Source organism: Protopterus annectens, chromosome 12.part0 (genome assembly GCF_019279795.1).
Source record: "Protopterus annectens isolate FY-2018-M chromosome 12.part0, PAN1.0, whole genome shotgun sequence".
In the NCBI taxonomy this organism is placed as follows: domain Eukaryota; kingdom Metazoa; phylum Chordata; order Ceratodontiformes; family Protopteridae; genus Protopterus; species Protopterus annectens.
The window spans coordinates 151,255,180-151,281,521 of record NC_056746.1 but is presented as its reverse complement, the minus strand read 5'-3'; the positions used below and the strand labels follow the sequence as shown (position 1 = coordinate 151,281,521).

General features: G+C 42.7%; 1 protein-coding gene across 1 annotated transcript in view; it reads left to right on the top strand.

Annotated features, from left to right (window-relative positions):
• Nucleotides 1-26,342, top strand: part of RSL1D1 (ribosomal L1 domain containing 1) — a gene marked incomplete in the record, with an annotated part of 148,289 nt that overhangs the window by 85,594 nt on the left and 36,353 nt on the right. The window contains 2 exon segments of the mRNA XM_044089178.1: nucleotides 6,723-6,816; nucleotides 6,898-7,029. Coding sequence (XP_043945113.1) covers nucleotides 6,723-6,816; nucleotides 6,898-7,029 — 226 coding nt within the window.

Below are 26,342 nucleotides of genomic sequence, written 5' to 3'. Positions count from 1 at the left end.
GTTCAAGGCTCCTGAGAGCACCCCAGCCCTACCAGGTTATACCTCGTATCATGCATTTCAGCCCCAAAACCTGTGCCGAACCACAAAAGGAGGGGGCAGTGTCCATATTCATTAAAGGCACCCACACCTCCAGGTTAGTGGCAATGCATGAAGCATCGGAGACCATCCATGTGCAACTAACCATAGGCAAAACTGCTATACAACTTGTAGCATGCTACAGACCACCCTCGCAATCTCAGGAACTCCATTCAGCCTTCCTGAAGACACTGGAAGATATGAATGTCTCACCAAATACCATCATATTGGGAGACTTCAACTACCCAAACATAGACTGGGTGCATTACTCAAGCCACAACACCCTAGCCCAAAGGTTCCTGGAATTCATCCACTCAAATGCGATGGAACAACTAGTCACCTCCCCCACAAGGGGAAATAATATACTTGACCTGATCATCACAAACATGGGGGCAAAATGCTCAACACCGGAAGTATACCCCTCACTAGTGAGATCATACCATAAACTAATAACCCTAGATATTCATATTCCACCTCCACCCCCAGCACAAAAGACCACAGTGAGAAACTTCTCAAAAGCCGACTTTACACTCCTTAGGACTGAAATGGTATCCTTCAAGCCCCCTGGGCCAGTGGAAACCACATCCCACACTGCTGAATCCTTCACAAATGCTTTCTACGGGTATCTCCAAGAATGCATGGATCATGCAATCCCAAATAAAACCAAGACCCTTTCCACCAAAGGCAGACATCCTATCTGGTGGACCCCAGCCATAAACAAACTTATAACAAGAGAAGGAAGCTACTGCAAGACAGAGCAAAATCCCATAAAGGGAAGGCATCCCTGATCAGCACTAGCAAAAAACTACGTTCGCTAATAAAATCATCAAAGGCCAACTTCGAGAGAAAAATCGCTAAGGACACTAAAGATAATCACAAGGCCTTCTTCAGTTATGTTAGAAACCTGGGCGGAAACCCTCAGATATGCGTAGAGTTAGTTCATAACGGCAAAAAATACACTGAACCCACAGATATTGCCAACATACTGGCAGACAGGTTCAGTGCAAAATTCTCCCCTCCCTCTCCCCCAAAAGACGAAATAAATATCTCGGCTAAATGCAACCTCCCTGAAATCTCAGATGTCCAGGTGAGAGCTGCCCTCAACAAAGCTAAAAATACAGCATCCATGGGACCTGACAGTGTCCCGGGTTGCGTGCTACGTGAACTCCTAGAGGAGCTAAACCCGCACATAAGAATGCTGTTTAATCTTAGCCTTGCTACAGGATACGTCCCTGAACACTGGCGTACAGCTACAGTGGTCCCACTCCACAAAGGTGGCACCTCTACAGACCTGGAAACTCCCGCCCCATAAGCTTGACCAGCCTGGTCTGCAAAGCTATGGAAAGGATCATTATGGAACTCATAAACAAAGACATCGGGGACCTACAGACAATTGACCCTACCCAGTTCGGCTTTGTACAAGGCAGATCCTGTCTTTTAAACCTGGTGGACTTTTTGAAACAGTCACTAGAGCCATTGATGAACGCAAAGCAGTTCATAGAGCCTACCTGGATCTGGCAAAGCCTTCGACACAATACCCCACTCAGGCATCATAGACATGCTCAACAGCTTAAATGTAAACCCGTTTGTCACAAGATGGGTTGCAAACTGGCTAAAGGACAGAACCCACAAAGTTAGAATAGCTGGAGCTATGTCAGACTCTAAGCCAGTCACAAGTGGAGTCCCACAGGGCTCTGTCTTGAGACCCCTCTTGTTCGGCATTTATTTCTCAGATGTGCAGGCAAACATAGGGGGGTTGTGGTTGACATATTTTGCAGACTACTGCAAACTAGGCACCATAGTCGACACACCAGCTGACACATGCATCCTCCAGAAGGGCCTCACAGCAACAGATGACTGGTGCCAGAGTCATGGCCTTAAACCAAATGCCAAAAAATGTATAGTCATCCCCTTTGGAAAAAAACAAAGTACCCACAAATTACCACATAGATGGTAATCCATTAATCTGGAAAAAGTAATCAGAGACCTGGGGACCCAAGTTGACAGTGACCTCTCATTTGACGCCCACGTCGCCAAAGTGGTTAGAAAGACCTTCTACTTTGCCCACCTTATGAAGGGATTCACATCCAGATCAAAGGATGTCATTGTACCCTTATATTCCTCCCTTATCAGGCCTATGATTTAGTACAATGCCCCATTTGGTATGTACCTCACCTGGCACCTGCAGCAGCTGGAGAGACCCCAAAAGTACCTTGCCAAGAGGATCAAGGGTCTCCAGCATATGTCATATGCTGCCAGACTGAAAAAGCTCCAGCTCTATTCAGTAGCATACCGGCTGCTCAGAGGTGATCTGTGCCTTGCATACAAGGCCATATCCAATTCAGAATTAATGGATATGCTCCACCTCAAAAAATCCAAATCCATCAGAGCCACGAGAGCTAAAGATCTAAACCTCAGCACAAATATGAATAGGACATGCTGGAGGGACAGATTCATAACCCAGAGGCTTCCCGCACTCTGGAACAGGATACCTGTCCATGTTAGGCAAAGCCCCTCACTGACTCTCTTCAAGAGAAATCTGAACAAATGGATGGATGATCGTAGGTTTACCCCGGGGGTCATCTCTGTGTCATTGCTAGATAGAGGCACAGTAAACTAAATTTAATTTAAATTGTACACTTTTGTATCATTACATGGGGTGGCAAAAGCCACATACACTTTGGCTAGGCTTATAAATGCCCTAGGGCAGATAGCCTAGTACTATACTATGAAACTAAGACCTTAAATCTGGCAGCATGGCGGATAATGTAGCCATTCAAAACACACCTCTCTCTAAAGCGGTGATGGATGTTATTTTGGAGGCCAGGAGGCCTAGCACCAGAAAATCTTATGCAGAAAATGGAAGAGATTCTGTGCTTGGAACCAGGCACAAGGAATTGACACAATTGTACCAAATATTCCTCAGATTTTGCGATACTTAACTGAGATGCTGGACAAAGGCCTATCCTTTTCATCAATTAAGATTCATGCCTCTGCCATTTCAGCTCATTACAATACAGAACCACCTATTTTTTCTCATCCATTACTAAGGCAGTATCTCAGAGGGGCCAAAAACATAAGACCTCCAAGGAGAGCACCAATACATGCATGGGACCTCAATTATGTCTTGGAAAAACTCACACTGCCTCCTTTTGAGCCAGCCAATACAGCTGATATAAAATTCTTATCCTGGAAAACAGCTCTGCTCCTAGCAGTAACCTCTGCAAGACGAGTCTCAGAGTTACAGGCACTCATAGCTGTGGAACCTTTTATCATTTTCCATCCTGACAGGGTTTCTTTGAGGACAAACCCAACATTTATGCCTAAGGTAGTGTCCAGTGTGGCCCTTAACCAAACAATTCATTTGCATACCTTTTATCCAAACCCACAGAATAAGGATGAGAGACTACTGCATTCTTTGGACATTCACAGGCAGCTGCGCTTCTACCTGGACAGAACAAAAGCTTTCAGAAAGACTGAAAAACTTCTAGTGACTTATGCTGCAGGGTCACAAGGAAAGACTATCTCAAAAGCAGACTATTTCAAAGTGGATAGGCCACTGCATTCATTTCTGATATTCACAGCACGGCAGATCAGTGCCTAAGGGCATTAGGCCACATTCAACCAGAGCGGCAGCCACTTCAGCAGCCTTCCTCAGAGGAGTACCAACCAAAGATATCTTAAGAGGCTGCAACTTGGAGTTCAGTGCACACTTTTACAAAGCACTATCACTTACCTCTCTACTCTAAATCCAGGGCAGGCTTTGCCACTGCAGTTCTGCAGGGCCTCATAGCCTCTCCTAATCCTATTTAGCCCCAGCCTCCCAACCTTAGCTTTGGGAATCAACCCAATTGTAATGACTGCAACAGTGAAACGCGATGAAAATAGTGCAATTGTGTACCTACCATAAATGTAGATGTTCAAGTGTATTCACTGTTGCAGTCCAGGTTACCCACCCACCATCCCCCTTTCCTTTGCTGGGACTTATCTGTGCTTCTCTATTCTATACAACCTATGTGGTGTATTTGCTTGTAGATGAAGGAAAAGTTTACTTTAGTGCATGCATGCTTATTGGCATAATTTAACCTACCCTTTTGGAGACATCTGGGGCAAGAAAAACTGAAGAAAATGGCGTTGGCTGCATCTTTTATACCCCTGGTGCACTGACGTCAGGGAGGAGGCAACAGCAGCTGACGCCGGACCAGGACTTTGGAATTCAGGCCGACTGCGGGTAGCCTGCCAGCAGGATAACCCAATTGTAATGACTGCAACAGTGAATACACTCGAACATCTACATTTATGGTAGGTACACAACTGTACTTTCCTCACAGCCTTCTGTCCCTCTCATCCTGGACTATCTAGCGGAATTACTTAATAGTGGCCTCTCCTTCTCTTCAGTTAAAATTCACGCCTCAGCTATTTCAGCTCAGTTTAATACAGACCAGCCCCTGTTCTCTCACGTTTTGATTAAGCAATTCCTCAGAGGGCCTTCAGACCTCCCAGAAGGCCTTGCATGCCAGCCTGGGATCTTAATTTTGTTCTGGAAAAACTAATCTTACCACCCTTGGAACCTGCTGCTTCAGCAGAACTAAAATTCATCTCCTGGAAGACTGCTTTTTTGCTAGCTATCACCTCAGCCAAAAGGGTTTCTGAGCTTCAGGCACTGATGGCCATTGAGCCCTTCATCATTTTCCATGCAGACAGGGTTTCCCTTAGATTTAACCCCTCCTTTATGCCCAAGGTGATATCTGATGCGACTCTCAACCAGGCCTTTCATCTACCTACCTTCTTCCGTAACCCTCAAAACAGGGGGGGGGGGACAATTCTACACTCCCTGGATGTTCACAGGCAGCTCAGATACTACCCGGACTATACTAAACCCTTCAGAAAAATGGACCAACTTCTTGTCAGTTTTGCCCTAGGGGCAGACGGGAAGCCCATTTCCAAGCAGACCATCTCTGAATGGATATCACACTGTATCCATTTCTGCTACAGATTTCATGGGAAACCTTCTCCTAGGTCTATTCGTACCCATTCCACTAGGGCAGCCTCCACTTCCACAGCATTCCTCAGAGGAGTTCCCACCAGGGACATCTTGGAAGCTGCCACCTGGACCTCTGTCCATACCTTTACAAAAGCATTAGCACCTTTCTCTCTTCTCTAAGGCTAGGGCAGGGTGTGCCTCAGAAGTTCTGCAGGGCCTCCTTACCCATGCCTAAATCTCTAATCCTGCCACCCCTCTCTTCAGCTTTGGGAATCTTCCCACAGGTGATGACTGCAGCAGTGAAACATGAAGAGCATAGTACGGTAGTGTACACTTGCCATAAATGTAGATGTTAGAGTGCAATCACTGTAGAAGTCCTGGTTTCCCTCCCTCCTTCTCCCTTATATCCTTTTTCATTAGGGAGACATAAGTTTCTTGGGGTGGTTGTTAAGCACCAGTACCACTTTGCCATATTTCCTGGGAATTCTGAATGGTTAGGATAAGAAAAACTGATGTAATGGTGTCAGCTGCCTTGCTTTATAGCACAAATGACCTGACCTCAGTCTACAGGTGACAGCAGCTGATGCAGAAAAACATTGACTCTGGTATTCTAGCCGGCCGAGGGCTACCACAGCAGGGATAACCCCTCAGCTGATGACTGCAACAGTGAATACACTCTTAACATCTACGTTTATGGTAAGTGTACACAACTGTACTTTCCTTTTCCAAGTCTCCATTTCTACCTAATGTGGCTCTCCTTTGTGTCTCTCTCTCACTCTCACTCTCACTCTCACTCTCACTCTCACTCTCACTCTCACTCTCACTCTCACTCTCACTCTCACTCTCACTCTCTCTCGTCGTCTTCGTTCTTCACCACTGGCTTCTTGCTCTGGCCTACCTCTTCCATCTTATTGTAAAGGTATTACTGATTTGATATTCTTTTCTATTCAGTTTTTTCCAGTATATTTTATACTTTGAGGGTACAGATGTAGCTTGTTCCTCCAGTACAGACTTAAATTCTTGCTCTCTATCCATACTAAGTTTGTGCATCTTTCCCTAGCAAAACGTTAGACCCTCCGATAGGACTAATGTTGTTTTCCTGTCTTGCACCAAATGCCTTCTTAAAGAACTTTATTTTGCTGAGGCTACTGTTCTAGTCTTTGACTGCCAGAGGTGTATGCCTACATTAAACTATAAAATCATGTTGCGCTGATTAGGTTAATTGGGGTTCAGCTTCTGTTTATTGCTGTGGTCCCAGAACTTCCTGCTGGATACAACCTCAAAGTGAGATAGGAATAGTCAATTCTTGGTGCATTTCCTGTGTCCAAGGGAATTGTCTTGGTATGCCTGTTTATTTTTCTTGCTTGTAGGCTCACAGCTGTGTGCATATCCTGCCTTATTCAGTTTGTGGGTGACTTTGCTAAGCATGTCTTATCCCTTTATTATAATGAAGGAAGAAAATGTGTGATTACCGAATACTTGTGTATTACATAGTTTGTATTTATCATTGCATTGGTTATGTCAGACTGTATATGTGATCATCATTTTCTTATTGCACTTGGAAATAAGAATTCTCATTTTGCTATTCATTGTTACCAACTAATGAAAATTCATGTATGAGGAATGTGGATTACAGATGCTAATGCATATTTTACTTTTCCAGCACGGTACGTGTAGGACACACATCAATGAAGGCCGAAGAAGTAGTAGAAAATATTAGCACTGTTGTCTCAGTAATCGCCGAGAAGCTACCAATGGTAAGCTTTGTAGATGGAATTTCCTAGAGACTACATAGCTAAGCTGTCACTTAAAGGTGACATTTTACATTTTATTTACAGAAATGGGAGAATGTAAAGATGCTACACCTGAAAACAGAAACATCTGCTGCACTTCCCATTTATACGTCCTCCCTCAGGCACATGGATGACATCTTCGGAGAACCCCTACCATCCAAAAATCTTCAGAAAAGAGTGAGTATATTGACTATGTTGGCATAGTTTCTGATAATCAGATGTTTTATTAGTTAACCTGAAGATGGCAGTGCTGTTAGTTTTGAGCAGAGTGATACCAGTGGTCAGAAGGCTGTAGCTGCATGCATTTAAAATGGTAAAAAATGTATTGTTGAACTTCCCTCAGAAATGTTTTCATTCATGTTTTGGCAAAGGTGAAGGCAATGAAGTAAAACGTCTGCTCACTGGAATGATGTTAGTATGGCTTTGCTCTCTGCATACAGTTGAGTTCACAGACTTGCAGCTGCACTACCTTTGGTGGAAAAGGGTTTTTTGAGGTCATGCTTTGCAGAGCTGCTGAACACAAAATGTACTAGTTTCATGCTGGTAATTTAACACTAGCAGCTTATACCAATCAGATGCACTGAAACATGTAAATCTACAATATAGAGGGTTATGACATTTGTAACCATGTTATTAGGTATTTGAGACATTGATGCAAAGAAATCAATTGTAACTCTCTGTAGTGCATGGGTATTTATCTACTCCATGTTCTACCTGTTAAAAAAAGCCAAAGTGTTTTACTGGCTTTGAAAGCTGGTAAACCACTTAGTGAGTGCTGTTACATGAAACAGCAACTAAATATAATTGCAGGAAAAAGTCAGGGACCGTTTTAATACTGGCCTAATTTAAATAAGTTACTTACAAACTGGCATATGCACATTTCTGCAGATATATGAGCAAAGCTATTCAGAGACAGTTGCGAGTGAAGGTATGTACCTTCCATGTTGCCCAACCTTAACAGTCCTTTGGGAGGGGGGTGTTACTATTTCTATTTACTGTTACGGTCAGGTCTCATGCTACAGAGATACATTACAGGTTTGCCTTTTTCAGGTTTTGGAGCGTAGTCCTAGCGCTTCATGCATTACAGTGAAATTGCATGTTTTAATAAGGTCAGTGTGTTCGGTATGTACCTGAACAAGCATGTGCAGCAACTGGTGCATTCAACGAAGTTCCTCACAAAAACAAAGCAGGGCAGGCACAAAACCATGTCCTACATGGACTGCCACAAAGCCATATCCTTGTACTGCCTTTCCCTCTACAAACTGCTGAGAGATTATCTGTGCCTGGCCTGTAGAGCATCTTCTGATCCCACTCTGACAGACATGTTGCACATCTGCAAAAGAAACATGAAAATTACCCAGTTGAGGGACCAAACCTCATCTGCAACACAAGTAGGACATGCTGGAGGGGCAAGGTCATGACTCTGAGATTACACCTTCTCTGGAACAGGCTTCCCATTTGTGTGAAGCAACGTTCTTCCATAACCCAATTCAAACTTAACGTGGATGAGTGGATGGAGAATCAGAAATTTACCCTGGTCCAGCACCTGTATCTCTGTTAAACAGAGACCACCTGTAAATGCTTCACCACCCCTGCCTAAGCATGTATGTACCCTTTAAAATAACCCAAGGATGTCATAACTTGTCAGATTCATTTTAGCGGCATGGCTAGGCTTACAAAGGCCTCTTGGGGTCAGTGACCTCGTAATCACCTATGGTCTAAGGGAATCTTTCGGCCACAGTAGATCCACAAAACCACGCAAGTGAGGCCAAGTGCATGGACTTAAACCAATGATATGAGACCAACCAAAGAAGTCCAGCACAAATAGTGTGGGTTAGAAAATTACTTTTATTTCATAAAAAGTGGCTAACCCAAAACAAACAGACCGGTTTTGGCTCAAAATAGCCTTCCTCAGTGCTAATCCATATAATCACACTCATTGTTTAAATAATGCATCTTAAATTGCCTGTGTCATCCTATTGGTGCATGCCACATTAACTCTGCTCATTCAGGCTGGTTTGAAAAGAGCTCCCAACCTTACTATCCAGCCTGATTCTTTTTTATTGAGTTTGGTATGCCACCCTGTCTTGACATTCTATTCCCCTGAATTTAGTCTATAATGGTAAATTGAAATTTGGCAGTGTGGTGGGTTAGTGTATGTTTGCAAAGAGCATTTGTAAGCCTTTTATTCCTCATGTCACTTAAATGCTCACTGATTCTAAATCTTAATGGACGTGAGGTTTGTCCGACATAAAAGGTGGAACAAAAGCAGCTGGCTAGATAACTAACCCAATCACTACTGCAATTGCCCATGATGTTAATTGTATATTTTAGATGTATTGCTGCTGGTAAATTCCTTAGTTTTAACCATGTGTGCACATGCACTACAATGTCCACAAGGGACGCTGCCTGTCAACCTATCTCCAAATAATGTCGTCTGATGGATGTTTGTGGTGGAGCCCTTCTTATAATGAGGGAGATATGAGTTGATTGTCCTTCCTCTGCGATATGAATATAAATATTTGGGGAGAAGAATATTGGCTAATCGCTCATTGGGCAACAAAATGTCCCAACGATTATTTATAATATCTCTAATTCCATTCGTGTTACGACCATAGGTAGTAACCAGGCGGATATTCTGAGATATGTTTTTATCCTGTTAATCAAATTTTGGTCAATATTGTAGCAGGTTCTCACTATTGGATCTAGCTGCATGCATACTGGCACCATGTATGGTTCCCACCTGGTATCCCCTGCTGAGGAATCTGTTAAATTAAATTGTTTCTCCCAGAATTGTAAGCTTGATTAGTGGAGCAGATGTGTTTGATATGCAAAAATTGAGATTTTGGTATGTTGAGAATAATATGGAGTGGATGATGGCTAGTAGCATGGAGCAAAGTACTGAATTGGTGACATTTTCTGAAGGTCTCTGTCTCTAATGTATTATCCAAATCCCTACTTATCAACACATTCAAAAATGTGATCTTGTTCATATCCCATTTCAAAGTAAAATGAATGCCCCATTTATTTTCATTTAAGTAATCAACAAATTCTAGTACATAGGAAGCATCCCCTTTCCACACCATCCAGCAGTCGTCTAAGAAGCGACGCCAGATGTCCATATTATCCAAATATAAATTATGAGAAGTATCATAAATTAGCTGCTCCTCTATGTATCCAGTGAACAGGTCTGCATAAATGGGGGCAAAGGATGCTCCCATTGCAGTGCCTCTGACTTGCCAATAGCATTTGTTCCAAAAATAGAACACATTTTGGTTAGAACGTGTTCTGTAAGACAAGTTAGTACAGTATTGAAACCTGGTGGATAGGGGTTTGCTTTATCTAACCAAAATTGTATGGCTTCTAAACCTGCCCAGTGGGGTATGTTCATATAAAGGGCTGTAACATCCAAGGTGCAAAGTAGCCAACATGGTTCAAGTTGGGTATCCCCAATGATTTGCAGGAATTGGATTGTATCCTTAAGTCTGGACCTGACCAGTGATAGTAATGGTTGTAATTATTTTGTGAGGAAGGCTGACAGTGGTTCCTTTAGAGATCCCTTGACCGAGACAATAGGTCTACCTGGTGGTTCCTTAGGATCTTTATGTATTTTGGGTAGTAAATATAAGTATTGTGATGTGGGGTCAGAAACTGTGAGATGATGTTTAATTTCCTGTGTGATAATGCCTTCTTCATGTGCCAGTTGTAAAAACTGGTCCATCTCTTTCTTAAACATAATAGTTGGGTTCAGATGCGTATGCATGTAGAAAAGGCCATTGGATAGTTGTTTCTCGGCCTCCCTATGGTATTTCTCCCAATCCATTACTACAGCCCCTCCTTTGTCAGCAGGTAGAATAACTAAATTGTGATTATTGCTGAGTTTAGTTAGAGCTTCCTGTTTATCTTTGGTTTGGATAGGTGGCATGAATTGTGACTTCCGAAACCGGAAATCAGTAGATCTCGAAGTTTGATCAGTTTCTGAGAAAAACAAGTTCAGGTTCAAAATTCTACAAAAATCATTTACATCATTTACCAAAACATGTTCATTAACAAAGAATGCAGGAATAAAGTTTAGTCCCTTATTCAGCAACTTTATTTCATTGTCTGTAAGATTGTATGATGAAATGTTATGTACATTGTTACATTGTTGCTTGTGATAACATTTGGTTCAGAAGTTGTTCTGTGTTGTGTATTGGTCCTGTGCTTCCTACCCCCCCGTGTCTTTTGACCCTAAAGGGTCATTCATCGGTTTCCTCTTAGCTGCTGGGGACTCATGAATGGAGATAGAATCTGTCAGTAGCAGATGACGATTCATCGCCAGAAATCATTTCTGAAAACTCGGTTCTATTCCTGAGACTAGACCTAGGTCTCTTCCATTTCTTAATGTATCTTTGTGTAGTGCTTTGAAAACTAACACTTCTTTGTGTATTAAATGGTTTCCCTTTTTGGTAATCATTAACATCCCTATTAAGTTTATCAATCTTTTTCTTCTTAAGTTGTTGTTCCAATTGTAATAAATCTTTGGCTAGAGTACTCAAATGTGTATGGAAAGTTGCTTCCTTCTCATAAACTTTGGCTTCCTCACAAATTTGTTTTACCTTTTAGTTAATCTAGAAATTATCAGAGTACATGGGTCTCCTGTTGGCTTATTATTTGTCCCCACGTTATCTTGGCCTGCTGGTGTTAACCCAGTAATAATAAGCCAATAGGAGACCCATGTATTCTGATATTTTCTAGATTAACTAAAAGTATGAAGATGGTGAGATCCCATATTTGGCATCTGAGGCTTTTCAAAGCCTATAAGGTTAAGGACATTACCCCACATGGTCTTAGAGTAAAAATGCAACCCTTGCTCAGTCAGATGAATGAACAACTCACCCAGGATTAGGGCCAAGCCCAACATCAGGCATCCATGGCCCTCAGTACCTACCATGAATGAGTTATAGACAAAAATATTTTGGAGGTAAAACAGATTTGTGAGGAAGCCAAAGTTTATGAGGGGGAAGCAACTTTCCACACACATTTGAGTACTCTAGCCAAAGATTTGTCACAACTGAAACAACAACAACTTAAGAAGAAAAAGACTGATAAATTTAATAGGGATGTTAATGACTACCAAAAAGGTAAAAAAATTAATACACAAAGAAGTGTTTGTTTTCAAGGCACCACACAAAGATACATTAAGAAAAGGAAAAGGCCTAGGTCTATTCTCAGGAATAGAACTGAATTTTCAGAGACAATTTCTGGTGATGAATCGTCATCTGCTACTGACATAGATTCTATCCCCATTCAAGAGTCCCCAGCAGCTAAGAGGAAACCGATGAATGACCCTTCAGGGTCAAAAGACATGGGGGGGGTGATAGGAAGCACAGGACTAATGCACTACATAGAGCAACTTCTGAACCAAATGTTATCATAAGCAACAATGTACATAACATTTCGTCATACAATCTTAGAGACAATGAAATAAAGTTGCTGAATAAGGGACTAAACTTTGTTCCTGCCTTCTTTAATAAACATGTTTTGGTAAATGATGTAAATTATTTTTGCAGAATTTTGAACCTGAAATTGTTTTTCTCAGAAACTGATCAGACTCCGAGATCTACTGATTTCCGGTTTCGGAAGTCACAATTCATGTCACCTATGGACAGGCATGTCTCGGTGTTCAGGGAATATGTTCTCAAAGAGCTACATTTTCATGGTAGAGCTTTTGCCAATACCAAGCCAAATCTAGCCAAAGATGAACAGGAAGCTCTAACTAAACTCAGCAATAATTACAATTTAGTTATTCTATTTGCTGACAAGGGAGGAGGGGCTGTCGTCATAATGGATTGAGAGAAATACCATAGGGAGGCCGAGAAACAACTATCCAATGGCCTTTTCTACATGCATATGCATCTGGACCCGACTCAAGTTTAAGAAAGAGATAAACCAGTTTTTACAACTGTACAACTGGCACATGAAGAAAGCATTATCACACAGGAAATTAAACATTATCTCATAGTTTCCGACCCCACATCACAATACTTATGTTTACTACCCAAAATACATAAAGATTCTAAGGAAACCACCAGGTAGACCTATTGTCTCGGGTAAGGGGTCTCTAACGGAACCACTTTCAGCCTTCCTCACAAAATACTTACAACCATTACTATCACTGGTCAGGTCCAGACTTAAGGACACAACTCAATTCCTGCAAATCATTGGGGATACCTAACTTGAACCAAGTTGGCTACTTTGCACCTTGGATGTGACAGCCCTTTATACGAACATACCCCACTCGGTTAGATAAAGTGAACCTCTATCCACCAGGTTACAATAACTTGTCTTACAAAACACGTTCTAACTAAAAATGTTTTCTATTTTCGGAACAAATGCTATTGGCAAGTCAGAGGCACTGCAATGGGAGCATCCTTTGCCCCCATTTATGCAGACCTGTTCATGGGATACATAGAGGAGCAGCTAATTTATGATACTTCTCATAATTTATATTTGGATAATATGGACATCTGGTGTCGCTTCTTAGACGACTGCTGGATGGTGTGGAAAGGGGATGCTTCCTATGTACTAGAATTTGTTGATTACGTAAACAAAAATAAATGGGGGATTCTTTTTACTTTGAATTGGGACATGAACAAGGTCACATTTTTGGATGTGTTGATTAAGTAGGGATTCAGATAATACATTACAGACGGAGACCTTCAGAAAATTTCCCTAATTCAACACTTTGCTCCATGCTACTAGCCATCATCCACCCCATATTATTCGCAACACACCAAAATCTCAATTTTTGCGTATCAAACACATCTGCTGCACTAATCAAGCTTACAATTCTGGAAAAAACTATTTAACAGATTCCTAAGCAGGGGATACCAGGTGGGAACCATACATGGTGCCAGTATGCATGCAGCTAGATCTGATCGTGAGAACCTGCTACAATATCGATCAAAACTTGAGAAACGGGATAAAAACATATCTCAGAATATCCACTTGGTTTACTACCTATGGTCGTAACACAAACGGATTTAGAGATATTATAAATAATCATTGGGACATTTTGTTGGCCAATGAGCGACTGGCCAATATTCTTCTCCCCCAATGTTTATATTCATATCAACTCATATCTCACTCATTATAAAAAGGGCTCCACCACAAACGTCCATCAGACTACGTTATTTGGAGATAGGTTGATAGGCAGCGTCCCATGTGGACATTGTAGTGCACGTGCACACATGGTTAAAACTAAGGAATTTACCAGTAGCAATACATCTAAAATATATACAATTAACATCATGGGCAATTGCAGTAGTGATTGGGTTATTTATCTAGCCAGTTGCTTTTGTTCCACCTTTTATGTCGGACAAACCTCATGTCCATTAAGATTTAGGATCAGTGAGCATTTAAGTGACATGAGGAATAAAAGGCCTACAAATGCTCTTTACAAACATACACTAACCCACCACACTGCCAAATTTCAATTTACCATTGTAGATAAAATTCAGGGGAATAGAATGTACAAGACAGGGTGACATACCAAACTCAATGAAAAAGAATCAGGCTGGATAGTAAGGTTGGGAGCCGTTTTCAAACCTGGCTTGAATGAGCAGTTAATGTGGCATGCACTAATAGGATGACACAGGCAATTTAAGATGCATTATTTAAACAATGAGTGTGATTATATGGATTAGCACTGAGGAAGGCTATTTTGAGCTGAAACTGGTCTGTTTGTTATGGGTTAGCCACTTTTTATGAAATAAAAGTCATTGTCTAACCCACTCTATTTGTGCTGGACTTTTTGGTTGGTCTCAATCTTTCAGCCACAACCATGGCTGCTAATAAAATAGCATTAACAGTTTAAAAAAAAAAACAGTAAGGTATGACTGCCTAAGCAGACTATACTGAATACGAATAAATACCGAGTCTAAAAACAAGTAATACAAGAAGTCATGTTTGGAATACTCATAATTTTATATCTTCACTTCGGTGTATATATTTATGTCGTGTGTATAAAGGTGTGTATGTACATATCTTTGTGTGTGTGTGTGTGTGTGTGTGTGTATATATATATATATATATATATATATATATCTACAAAAATCTTTAAAGTGCACTCTGTCATGCATATGTAGTGTGTGTGTGTGGTGTGTGTGTGGTGTGACGTGTGATGTGTGTGTGTGTAGTGTGTTTGTGTGTGTGTCTGTATATTGTATAAATCAGCTGACCAGTCAGATTATTGGTTACTGCGTCAAACATATATTCAGCCACAGACCCCTTTTCTGTCACAGCCTTAAAATCTCACTGTCAGCCATTTTGTTATTTTTTCACCACTAACTCTGATACTCCTTAGAGTAAGGCGCTGCACTCAACTTCCATGTATCTTTAACAAACGAAAAAAACACAAGAAATAGCTTCAAAAATAAAAAAGGGGAAAAAACTACCTTAAACCTCAGCTTTGGCCGGCTAAGAACTTGCTGTATTCAACTGGACGTATAAGAGAATTTAAGTACCTTTATCTGCACTTTTTCTTCAAAAAAATACAGTATTTAAATTGAGTTTAACTGTGTTGCAGGAATATTAACTGAACTGGAAGTTAGTCAGTGTTTGCTGAATTTTGTTATTTGCTAGTAATTACAGGTGTGGGTAGCCACATTCTTTGATTTCCTGTCCTTGCCTATTTAAGTGGTACAGTGTGAAATATTTTCTGCTTAAAAACCTCAGCTTTGGCCGGCTAAGAACTTGCTGTATTCAACTGGACGTATAAGAGAATTTAAGTACCTTTATCTGCACTTTTTTTTCAAAAGAATACAGTATTTAAATTGATTTTAACTGTGTTGCAGGAATATTAACTGAACTGGAAGTTTTGACTCTGCTCTTCAGTTAGTCCCAGCCAACCCTCCCTGTTTTTGTTTTGGTGTTAGTCTTAGTGGCCTTGAAACTGCCCGCCCCTCTTGTAAATTTGTGTTTGGATACTCTTTCTGGGCCCATCTCATTTGCTCACTCAACTGAGTGCAGTGAGATCATATTCTGATTTCAGGCACTCCTACTGTGTACAAAATGAGCATCTGGGAAACAAAAAAAATTTAAGCTTGTTTCCTGCCTTTCCTGTTAAGTGGTGTAGACTATTTGTAGGCTTCTGAGCCCCCAAGCCCTTCTGTGTTGGAGGGAAGCCTTCTAGCTTAGTTTTTTTTTCTTATAACTAGCCAGTTTTCTAGTTTCAGCACTCAAATCTGTTTCTTTGATCTCAGCACTTGTTCAGAAAAAAAAAATAATAATAATTTCATCTGCTTTTACTGTACTTGTGTTTCTACCTTCTATATTTTACTTTTGCATCATCTTAAAAGTACTTAGTTGTATTTATTACTGCTTGGTGTAACTCATTCTAAACCTTTTGGTTTAAACACTTGGGCTTCGGACCAGTTGTTTTGCACTGAGAGGGTTTGTGGTCTGCACTGTAGTGGCAGAACAGATAGCTTACATCCTTCTAGGTTGGGAACTGGTGATTGAGGGCTCAGTGTCTGTTATTCTAAAAGTGTATTAATTCTGGTTTAAGCACTTGGGCTTTCAGGCCAGTTATTTTACATTAAGAGGGTTCGTGGTCTGCACTCTTGTGGGAGGAGAGGCTGAACTCTGCCCTTCTGAGCTGGGAATTTCTGGTTAAAGGTTTATAGTGCATGCATATCTGATCTGCTTCTTACTGAAGTTGGTGTGCCTTGTTTGCTGTGGCATAGACTGGATTCCGGCCTGCTGGATCTAGCTTTGTTTGTGTAACTTGAGCACTAATCCAGGCATTCTCTAAAGTATTCAGTTGTATTTATTACTGCTTGGTAGTAACTTGATTAAAGTGTAGCTATCATTCTAAGTCTTTTAGGTTCATAGGTTCATAGGTTTATACTAGGCTATCTGCCCGAGGGCATTTACAAGCCTAGCCCATAGTTTTGTGGCTTACGCCACCCCTTTAGTATGGGGAACTATACCCATTATTTTGCTGTGCCTCTGTCGAGCAGTGACACTGAGGTAATCCCTGGGATATATCTGCGATCTCCCATCCATTGGTCAAGATTTCTCTTGAACAAGGCCAGCGAGGTGCTCTGCCTCACATATACCGGGATTTTGTTCCACAGCATAGGGAGTCTTTGGGTGATGAATCTATCCCTCCAGCACGTCCTATTAATAGCCGTGTCGAGGTTTAAGTATCCCGCCTTGTGGCTCTGACGGATCTAGATTTATTGAGGTGAAGCATATTCATCAAATCTGGGCTTGACATGGCATTGTATGTCAGGCACAGGTCACCTCTGAGCAGCGGTTACTGAATAGAGCTGAAGTTCTTTCAGTCGGGCAGCATAGGACAGATTTTTGAGACCCTTTATCCTTTGGTGAGGAACTTTTGTGGCCTCTCCAGCTGCTGCAAGTGTCGGGTCAGATACATTCCGAATGGGCCATTGTACTCAATCATTGGTCTGATGAGTGATGAGTACAGGAAACTATGACCTCCCTTGATCTAGATGTGAATCCCTTCATGATAAGGTGGGCAATGTAGAAGGTCTTCCTAACTACTTTAGCTACATGGGTGTCGAATGACAGGCTACTGTCAACCTGGGTCCCCAGGTCCCTAATAACTTCTTCTGTGCTCAGTGGATTGCCACCTATGAGGTAGCTAGGGTAACCTTGTTTTTCCGGAAGGGTATGACTATGCATTTTTTGACATTTAACTTTAGGCCATGGCTCTGGCACCAGTTATCCGTTTCTGTGAGACCTTTCTGAAGGATATCTGTGTCAGATGTGTTTTCGACTACGGCGCCTAGTTTGCAGTCATCTGCAAACTTTGTCAGCCATAACCCTCCTGTGTTTGCTTGTACTTGAGAAGTAGATGCCAAACAAGAGTGGGCCCAGGACTGAGCCCTGTGGGACACCACTTGTGACAGGCTTAGAGTCTGACATGGCGCCAGCAACTCTGACCCTGTGGGTTCTGTCGCTCAGCCAGTTTGCAACCCATCTTGTGATGTATGGGTTAACATTTAAGCTGATGAGTTTTTCAGGGATACCCGAGTGGGGTATTGTATCGAAAGCTTTCGCCAGATCGAGGTATGCTGTATGGACTGCTTTTCCCTCATCAATGGCTTTGGTGACTGTTTCGAAAAAGTCAACCAAGTTTAAAAGGCATGATCTGCCTTTGACAAAGCCAAACTGGGTTGGATCCAAAGTCTGCAAATTCCCTATGTCGTTGTTTATGAGATCCATTATGATCCTCTCCATGGCTTTGCAGATAAGGCTTGTCAAGCTAATGGGCCGGTAATTTCCTGGGTCGGTGGAGGCACCGCCTTTATGAAGTGGGACCACTGTCGCAGTGCGCCACTCCTGGATGCATCCAGAGGTGAGACTATGATTAAACAGCTGTCCTAGCTGTGGGTTTAATTCCTCGTTGAGTTCAGAGCACACAGCCGGGGACGCCATCAGGTCCCATGGATGCTGTGTTTTTGCTTTGGAGAGAGCAGTTCTCACTTGCTAGAGATGTTTGGGGGCTACAATCATTTGGTATAGATCTCTCATCTTTGGGGAGGGGAGAAGTTTGCACTGAACCTGTCAGCCAGTATGTTGGCAATGTCTGTAGGATCAGTAATCTTCACATCATTTTGAACTAGTTCTGAGCATATCTGGGAGTTTCCTCCCAGGTTTCTAACATAGCTGAAGAAGGCCTTATGATTGTCTTTTTGAGTTAGCTATTTTTCTCTCAAAGTTTGCTTTGGATGATTTTATGAGAGCTCTTAGTTTTTTACTTGTAGTGATCAAAGGTGTCTTACTTTTAAGGATTTTGCTCTATCTTGTAGTAGCTTCCTCCTTTGTTGTAGAGTTTGTTTATGTCTGGGGTCCACCAGACTGGACGCTTACCTTGGTACAAAGAGTCTTTGTTTTGCTTGGGATTGCCTTATCCATGCAGTCCTGTAGGTGCTGGTAGAAGGCATTTGTAAGTGATTCAGCGGCTTGGGTACTGTTTTCCACGCTCGGGGCCTTAAAGGAGACCACACTAGTCTTTAGAAGTGTGAAGTCGGCTTTGAGAAGTTCTTTACTGTGGTCTTTTATTTCAGGTGGGGTGGGATGAGGACCTCCAGCGAGATTAGTTTGTGATCTGATCTCACCAGTGAGGGGTATACTTCCGGTGTTGAACATTGTGCTCCCATGTTCGTGATGATGAGATCAAGTATGTTTCTCCTCTTGTGGGATGGTGACCAGTTGTTCCATGGCTTTGAGTTTATGAATTCCAGGAACTTTTGGGCTAGGGTATTTGGGCTTGAGTAGTGTTCCCAGTCTATGTTAGGGTAGTTGAAGTCACCTAGTATGATGGTGTTTGGAGATACATTTATCCCCTCCAGTGTTTTCAGGAAAGCCATGTGAGGTTCCTGAGTTTGTGAGGGTGGCCTGTAACATGCTACAATTTGCAGAGCAGTCTTGCTTATGGTTAATTGCACCTGGATGGTCTCCGATGCATCGTGCGTTGCCACCAATCTTGAGGTGTGGGTGTCTTTGATGAATATGGATACCCCCCTCCTTTCTTGGTATTGTCCGGATTTTGGGGCCGGAACGCATAGTATGAGGTAAAACCTGATAGTGCTGGGGTGCTCTCAGGAGCCTTAAACCAGGTTTCTGTCACAGCACAGACATCGATGTTCTCCATACTGAGAAGGGCCTCGAAAGTGCATTTTGAGATTGAGACTTCTGGCATTGAGCAGCATTACCCTTAGCTTTTTTCCATTTTTGTGTTCTAGGGTGGTAGGTTTAGAATTTGAGCCTTGCCTAAAAAAGGCACTATGGGGGTGGCAAGAGCCTTTGCCAATATCCGGAATCCCAGGGTGACAGGTGCAAGCCGCCCTTAAGCAGCGTGGCTTGTCCAGCATGTCATCCCAGGCAGACAGACATTGGATCCCCTTTGAATGACACCAGAGTTTAAGCCAATTGTTAAAGCTGATCATCTTATCTCTGTATTGTGGCATCATTCTTGGTGAAGGTAGGATACTGCTCATGTTCAGGGTCATACCTGCCCTGGGCTACATAATCAGAGAGCTCCTCAATGTCTCTTTTCATGTAGTCCAAGGAGGTACGTCTCAGGTCGTTTACACCAGCGTGGACAATGACTGAGTCATTTGTACCTGCTGTTGAGAGACCTGAGTGCTTGCTATGTGGCGGATTCTAGCGCCCGACAGGCAGCTTACTGTGACCCTCTCCTTACTCAGTCTGGTGAGTGGGACGTCAGTGTGTCTGACTATGGAGTCACCAATGACTAGTGTGTCTGGCATTGTGTTTGGCCTTAAGGGCTGTGACTGTTTGACACTCTGACTGTGAGGTCTATGTGTTGCAGGTGTTGTGTTCTGAGGTGGTAGTTGTTTGGGTGTCTGCTTTGGTGGCCTCTGCTGTTTTGGTAGATTTTTGCTCAGAGCCTCGAGTATGTCTTTGTGTGTTTATGTGTATGATTTGAGGTTGTGATGGTACTATGGGAGACTGGGTCTATAGTGTGTGTGGTAACCTTCTCCTCTTGTCTGGTCTTGCCAGTCCTATGTTGAGAGAGCTCAGCCTCCAGTTTGGCCGTATAGTTGCATCTCTCGCATGTATTTGTGTTTTGTGGGAGGAGGAGAGGGTTGTTCAGGTACATGAGGCAATTGTAACATTGCCTAAATATTCCCAGGTTCACCAGCTGAGCAGGAGAGGATACTAGTAACTGATCCCTCGACATGCTAGAAGGAATAGACAAAAAAACTTTAAAAGAGATTCCGGGGGATGTGGGTGTCCGAGAAATGGGGTTCGCCTTTTTGGGGTACTATCTATAACAAGAGTGCTGTATCAAGGTGATAAGTACTATAGGAGCAAGTGCTAGGTTTAACAGATAAAGAATAGTCTACTCGGAGTCAGGTAGGGATGATCTTTTTAGTTATAGGTTATGCAGATTAGATCAGTAGTACAGTTCGAGGAAGGTAGTTTTAAAGGAAAATTTGAAGAGTGGACTTTAGGTAGCCCTAATAGTTTAAATCTGCTTAACCTGCCCTAGTGTGCAACGGTAGTAGCTCGTAAATCGTGCTTGGTTTATATCAGGGGCTGAAAGAAGCTAGAACCCAAACCACCAATAGACTACAAGTTGCTAGCAGAAACCTCACAAAACTGGACCAACAGGCAGCTCAATGCTTCCCACTCCCACTGGTAAGCAAGGGAACTTCCTCTTCCAAATTGGGCAAAGAATCAGTAACAGGAACTGCAAACAAAGTCCAGGGATCAGCAAGCTCTGAAACTGGACTAATCTAGCTCAGTAAGGCGGGAAAACAAGAGATTTTTTTTTTTTTTTTTTTTTCAGAAAACAAGCAGAAACAGATACAGTAAACACTTATAAATGCTATAAATCGGCTATCACAGCCTACACAAACAATTTGCAACAATTACAGATTTTAAAAGTAACAAACGGAGAAATCAAGTGCAAAAACAGAATAAATGCAGAAAAACAATAACAATGTATCAGCAAGCAGGCGAAATACGGTTGCTAGATAAATAGAGAAGTGGTAAGCCACAAAAAATATACTTAAATCAGGTAAAGTCGCTTTTTTAGCTCTCTGAAGCTTGGATTACTCTGCTGGCCACCACGAGGATCTTAAGCACTTGGGCTTCAGACCAGTTGTTTTACATTAGGAAGGTTTGTGGCATGCACTGTGGTGGCAGGACAGGTAGCTTTCACCCTTCTAAGTTGGGAACTGCTGATTGAGAGCCCAGTGTCTGTTATTCTTAAAGTGCATTAGTTCTGGTTTAAGCACTTGGGCTTCAGGCCAGTTATTTTACATTAAGAAGGTTCGTGGTCTGCACTCTTGTGGGAGAAGAGGCTGGACTCTGCCCTTCTGAGCTGGGAATTTCTGGTTAAAGGTTTATAGTGCCTGAATATTTGAACTGTATCTTACTGAAATTGGTACACCTTGTTTGCTGTAGCATAGACTAGATCCAGGCCTGGTGAATCTAGCTTTGTTTATATGCTTGTTGCTTGTTTGCTTGTTATTTCCCTGGAACGCTAATTCCACCTAATACGCGGCTTCTCAGCGCTTCTGTGGATCACTAGTGATATCTGCATTGCTTACTGTACTTATTTCCTTGTTTCACTTGAAAGAAAGTTACTGTTTGTCGTTTTTGCATTTAAGTTACCTGTAACACATTGCACTTAAGTTACCTGGCACTTGCTCACTAAAGCAATTATATAAGTCAGCACTAAAAATTAAAAGCACTACACTCTCACTGGCCCTTGTTTTCAATTATTAAGGAATTCCCAATATTATTCTAGCATGTCCAAAGATCAGTTGTCAATCTCCTCTGCGGTCCAGCTGGTGAATCTGGGAATCTTGAGGCAATGTTACAACTGCCTCATGTACACAGACAACCCTCTCCTCCTCCCAACAAATTCCAACACATGTGAGAGATGCAACCATATAGCCAAACTGGAGGCTAAGCTCTCTCAACTCAGTACTGGCATAACCAGTCAGGAGAAGGAAACCACACTCACTACAATTCCAGTCTCACATAGACCAACCACGACAGCAAACCAAACACATAATCACACAAAAACATACTCAGAGGCTCTAAATAAAGATCTGCCTAAGCAGCAGAGACCTCCAAAGCAGACATCCAAGCAACCGCTACCCCAAAACAAAACATGTGCAACACATATCTCTCAAAGCCAGTGTGCCGAACAGTCACAACCCTTAAGACTAAACAACACACCTGATACACTTGTAATAGGTGACTCTATCGTCCGGCACACTGACGTCCCGCTCACCAGGCTGAACAAGGAGAGGGTCACTGTGAGCAGCCTGTCGGGCGCTAGGATCTGCCACATAACGCAAGCACTCAGGTAACTCCAAGGCAAGTACAAATATGACTCCGTCATTGTCCATGCTGGTGTGAATGACCTGAGACGTACCTCCCTGGACTACATGAAAAGAGACATAAAGGAGCTCTCTGAGCATGTAGCCCAGGCCGGTATGACCCTGACCTTGAGTAGCATCTTACCCTCACCAAGAATGATGCCACAATATGAAGACAAGATGATCAATTTCAACAACTGGCTTAAGTACTGGTGTCATTCAAAGGGGATCCAATGCCTGTCAGCTTGGGATGATATGCTCGACAAGCCACGATGCTTCGCTAGGGACGGCTTGCACCTGTCACCCCTGGGCTTTCGGATATTGGCAAAGGCTCTTGCCACCCCATAGTGCCTTTTTTAGGCAAGGCTCAAAAGACAAACCCACCTCCATAGGTATCACAAGGGGTAAGAAACTAAGAGTAATGCTACTCCACGCCAGAAGTCTAAACCTCAAGATGCACACACTCAAAACTCTCCTTAGCACGGAGAACATCAATATCTGTGCAGTAACAGAAACCTGGTTCAAGGCTCCCGAGAGCACCCCAGCACTACCAGGTTATACCTCATACCATGCTTTTCGGCCCCAAAACGTGGACCGAACCACAAAAGGAGGGGGAGTATCGATATTCATCAAAGATACCCACACCTCCAGGTTGGTGGCAAAGCACGAAGCATCAGAGACCATCCATGTGCAACTAACAGTGGGTAAAACTGCCTTCCAGTTTATAGCCTGCTACAGACCACCCTCCCAAACCCAGGAACCCCACTCGGCTTTCTTGAGAACACTGGAAAATATGAAGGTCTCTCCAAACACCATTATATTGGGCGACTTCAACTACCCAAACATAGACTGGGAGCATTACTCTAGCTCCAACACCCTAGCCCAAAGGTTCCTAGAATTTATAAACTCAAATGCTATGGAACAACTTGTTACCACTCCCACAAGAGTAGAAAACATACTGGACCTGATCATCACCAACATGGGGACTCTATGCTCCAGACCAGAAGTGTATCCCTCACTGGTAAGATCAGACCATAAACTAATCTCACTGGATATTCACATCCCGACCCCCACCCCCTGCCCAGAAAACCACAGTGAAAAACTTCTCTAAAGCAAATTTCACACTCCTCAAAACCGAGGTGGAGTCCTTCAAAGCTCCTGGGCCTGTGGAAAATATGGCCCAGACCGCAGATTCCTTTATAAACGCATTCTATGAACACCTTCAGGAATGCATGGATCATGCGATCCCAAATAAAACCAAGACCCAATCCTCCAAAGGCAGACGTACTGTCTGGTGGACCCCAGCCATAAACAAACTGTACAATAGAAGGAGGAAGCTACTAAATGATGGAGCAAAATCCCAAAAAGGGAAGGCGTCACTGATCAGTATTAGCAAAAATTTACGGGCACTCATAAAATTGTCTAAGGCCAGCTTCGAGAGAAAAATTGCACAGGACACTAAGGATAATCACAAGGCTTTCTTTAGTTATGTTAGGAACCTGGGTGGTAATTCCCAGATATGCTCAGAATTAGTCCAAAATGACAAAAAATACACTGAACCCACAGACATTGCCAACATCCTAGCTGACCGGTTCAGCGCAAACTTCCCCCCCCCCCCACCAAAAGGGCAAATATCTATCCCAGCAGAATGCTGCCCCCCTGACATCTCAGATGCTCAGGTAAGAGCCGCCCTCTCCAACGCAATAAACACAGCATCAATGGGACAAGACGGTGTCCCGGGCTGCGTCCTACATTAACTCCAAGAAGAGCTAAACCCAAACATAAAACTACTGTTCAATCTCAGCCTTACTACAGGATATGTGCCCAAAGAGTGGCATACAGCAACAGTGGTCCCTCTCCATAAAGGTGGTGCCTCAACGGATCCTGGAAACTATCGCCCCATAAGCCTGACTAGCTTGGTCTGCAAAGCAATGGAAAAGATCATCATGGCCCTCATAAATAAAGATATTGGGGACCTACAGATACTGAATCCTACCCAGTTCGGCTTTAAGGGCAGATCCTGCCTCTTAAACCTGGTTGATTTCTTTGAAACAGTCACCAAGGCCATTGACGAGGGGAAGGTGGTCCACACAGCCTACCTGGACTTCGCCAAAGCCTTTGATACAATACCCTACTCATGCATTATAGATAAGCTCACCAGCTTAAATATAAACCCCTATGTCACTAGATGGATTGCAAACTGGCTCAAGGACAGAACCCACATGGTTAGAATTGCTGGAGCCATGTCAGACTCCAAACCAGTTACAAGTGGTGTCCCATAAGGCTCAGTCCTGGGACCTCTCTTGTTCGGTATATATTTCTCGGAGGTACAGGCTAACACGGAAGGACTGTGGCTGACCAAGTTCGCAGATGACTGCAAACTGGGCGCCATAATCGACTCTCCAGCCGACCACAAGCATCCTCCAAAAGGGCCTCATAGAAACAGACAAATGGTGCCAGAGCCATGGCCTCAAGCTAAACACCAAAAAGTGTATAGTCATCCCCTTTGGCAAAAACAAAGTGCCCACAAATTACCACATAGGTGGTAATCCATTAAGTACAGAAGAAGTAATTAGGGACCTGGGGACCCAAGTTGATAGCAATCTCTTATTTGACAACCACGTAACCAAAGTGGTTAGAAAAACATTTTATATAGCCCACCTAATCATGAAGGGATTCGCATCTAGATCAGGGGAGGTCATCGTGCCTCTTTACTCATCCCTCATCAGGCCCATAATTGAGTACAATGCCCCTTTTGGGATGTACCTTACCAGACACCTGCAGCAACTGTAAAGACCCCAAAAGTACCTCACCAAGAGGATCAAAGGGCTCAAACAGATGCCATATGCTGCCCGGTTTAAAAAACTCCAGCTCTACTCAGTGGCATACCGCCTGTTCAGAGGCGATCTGTGCCTGACGTATAAAGCCATGTCCAACCCGGAATTAATGGGCATGCTGCACCTCAGAAAATCCAAATCCCATCGAAGCCACCGAGAGACTTGAACCTCAGCACTGAAATAAATAGGACATGCTGGAGGGACAGATTCATAACCCAGAGGCTCCCTTCACTCTGGAATAAAATCCCAGTCCAGGTTAGGCAGAGTCCCTCATTGACTCTCTTCAAGAGGAATCTTGATGAGTGGATGGGAGATCGTAGGTTTACCCCGGGTATCACTTCTGTGTCACTGTTAGACAGAGGCACAGTATACTAACCTTGAAAAAGGGCATAGCAAAATTTAAAATGGGTGGCGAAAGCCAAACACATTCAGGCTAGGCTTACAAATGCCCTAGGGCAGATAGCCTAGTATGAACCTATGAACCTATAAACTGTAAGCTTGATAGCTTCACTAGAAGTCAAGTAAAATATTAAAAAAAATAATAAAAGTAGAACTTTTATAAATGACGATGACTCTTCCACAACTTAACATCTGAGCTCAAATTTTTAACATGTCATGGCCCACAATCTTATCTGTGACACTGAATGTGTGCAGCTTGGATAAAAAATGGAGTATATAAAGGCAAAATAAAATGTTTAGAAATGGAATTGTGCACTGGTGCATAACAGTTCATTAGAAATTGTTAAATTGACTACCGTGGAATTTTTGTACT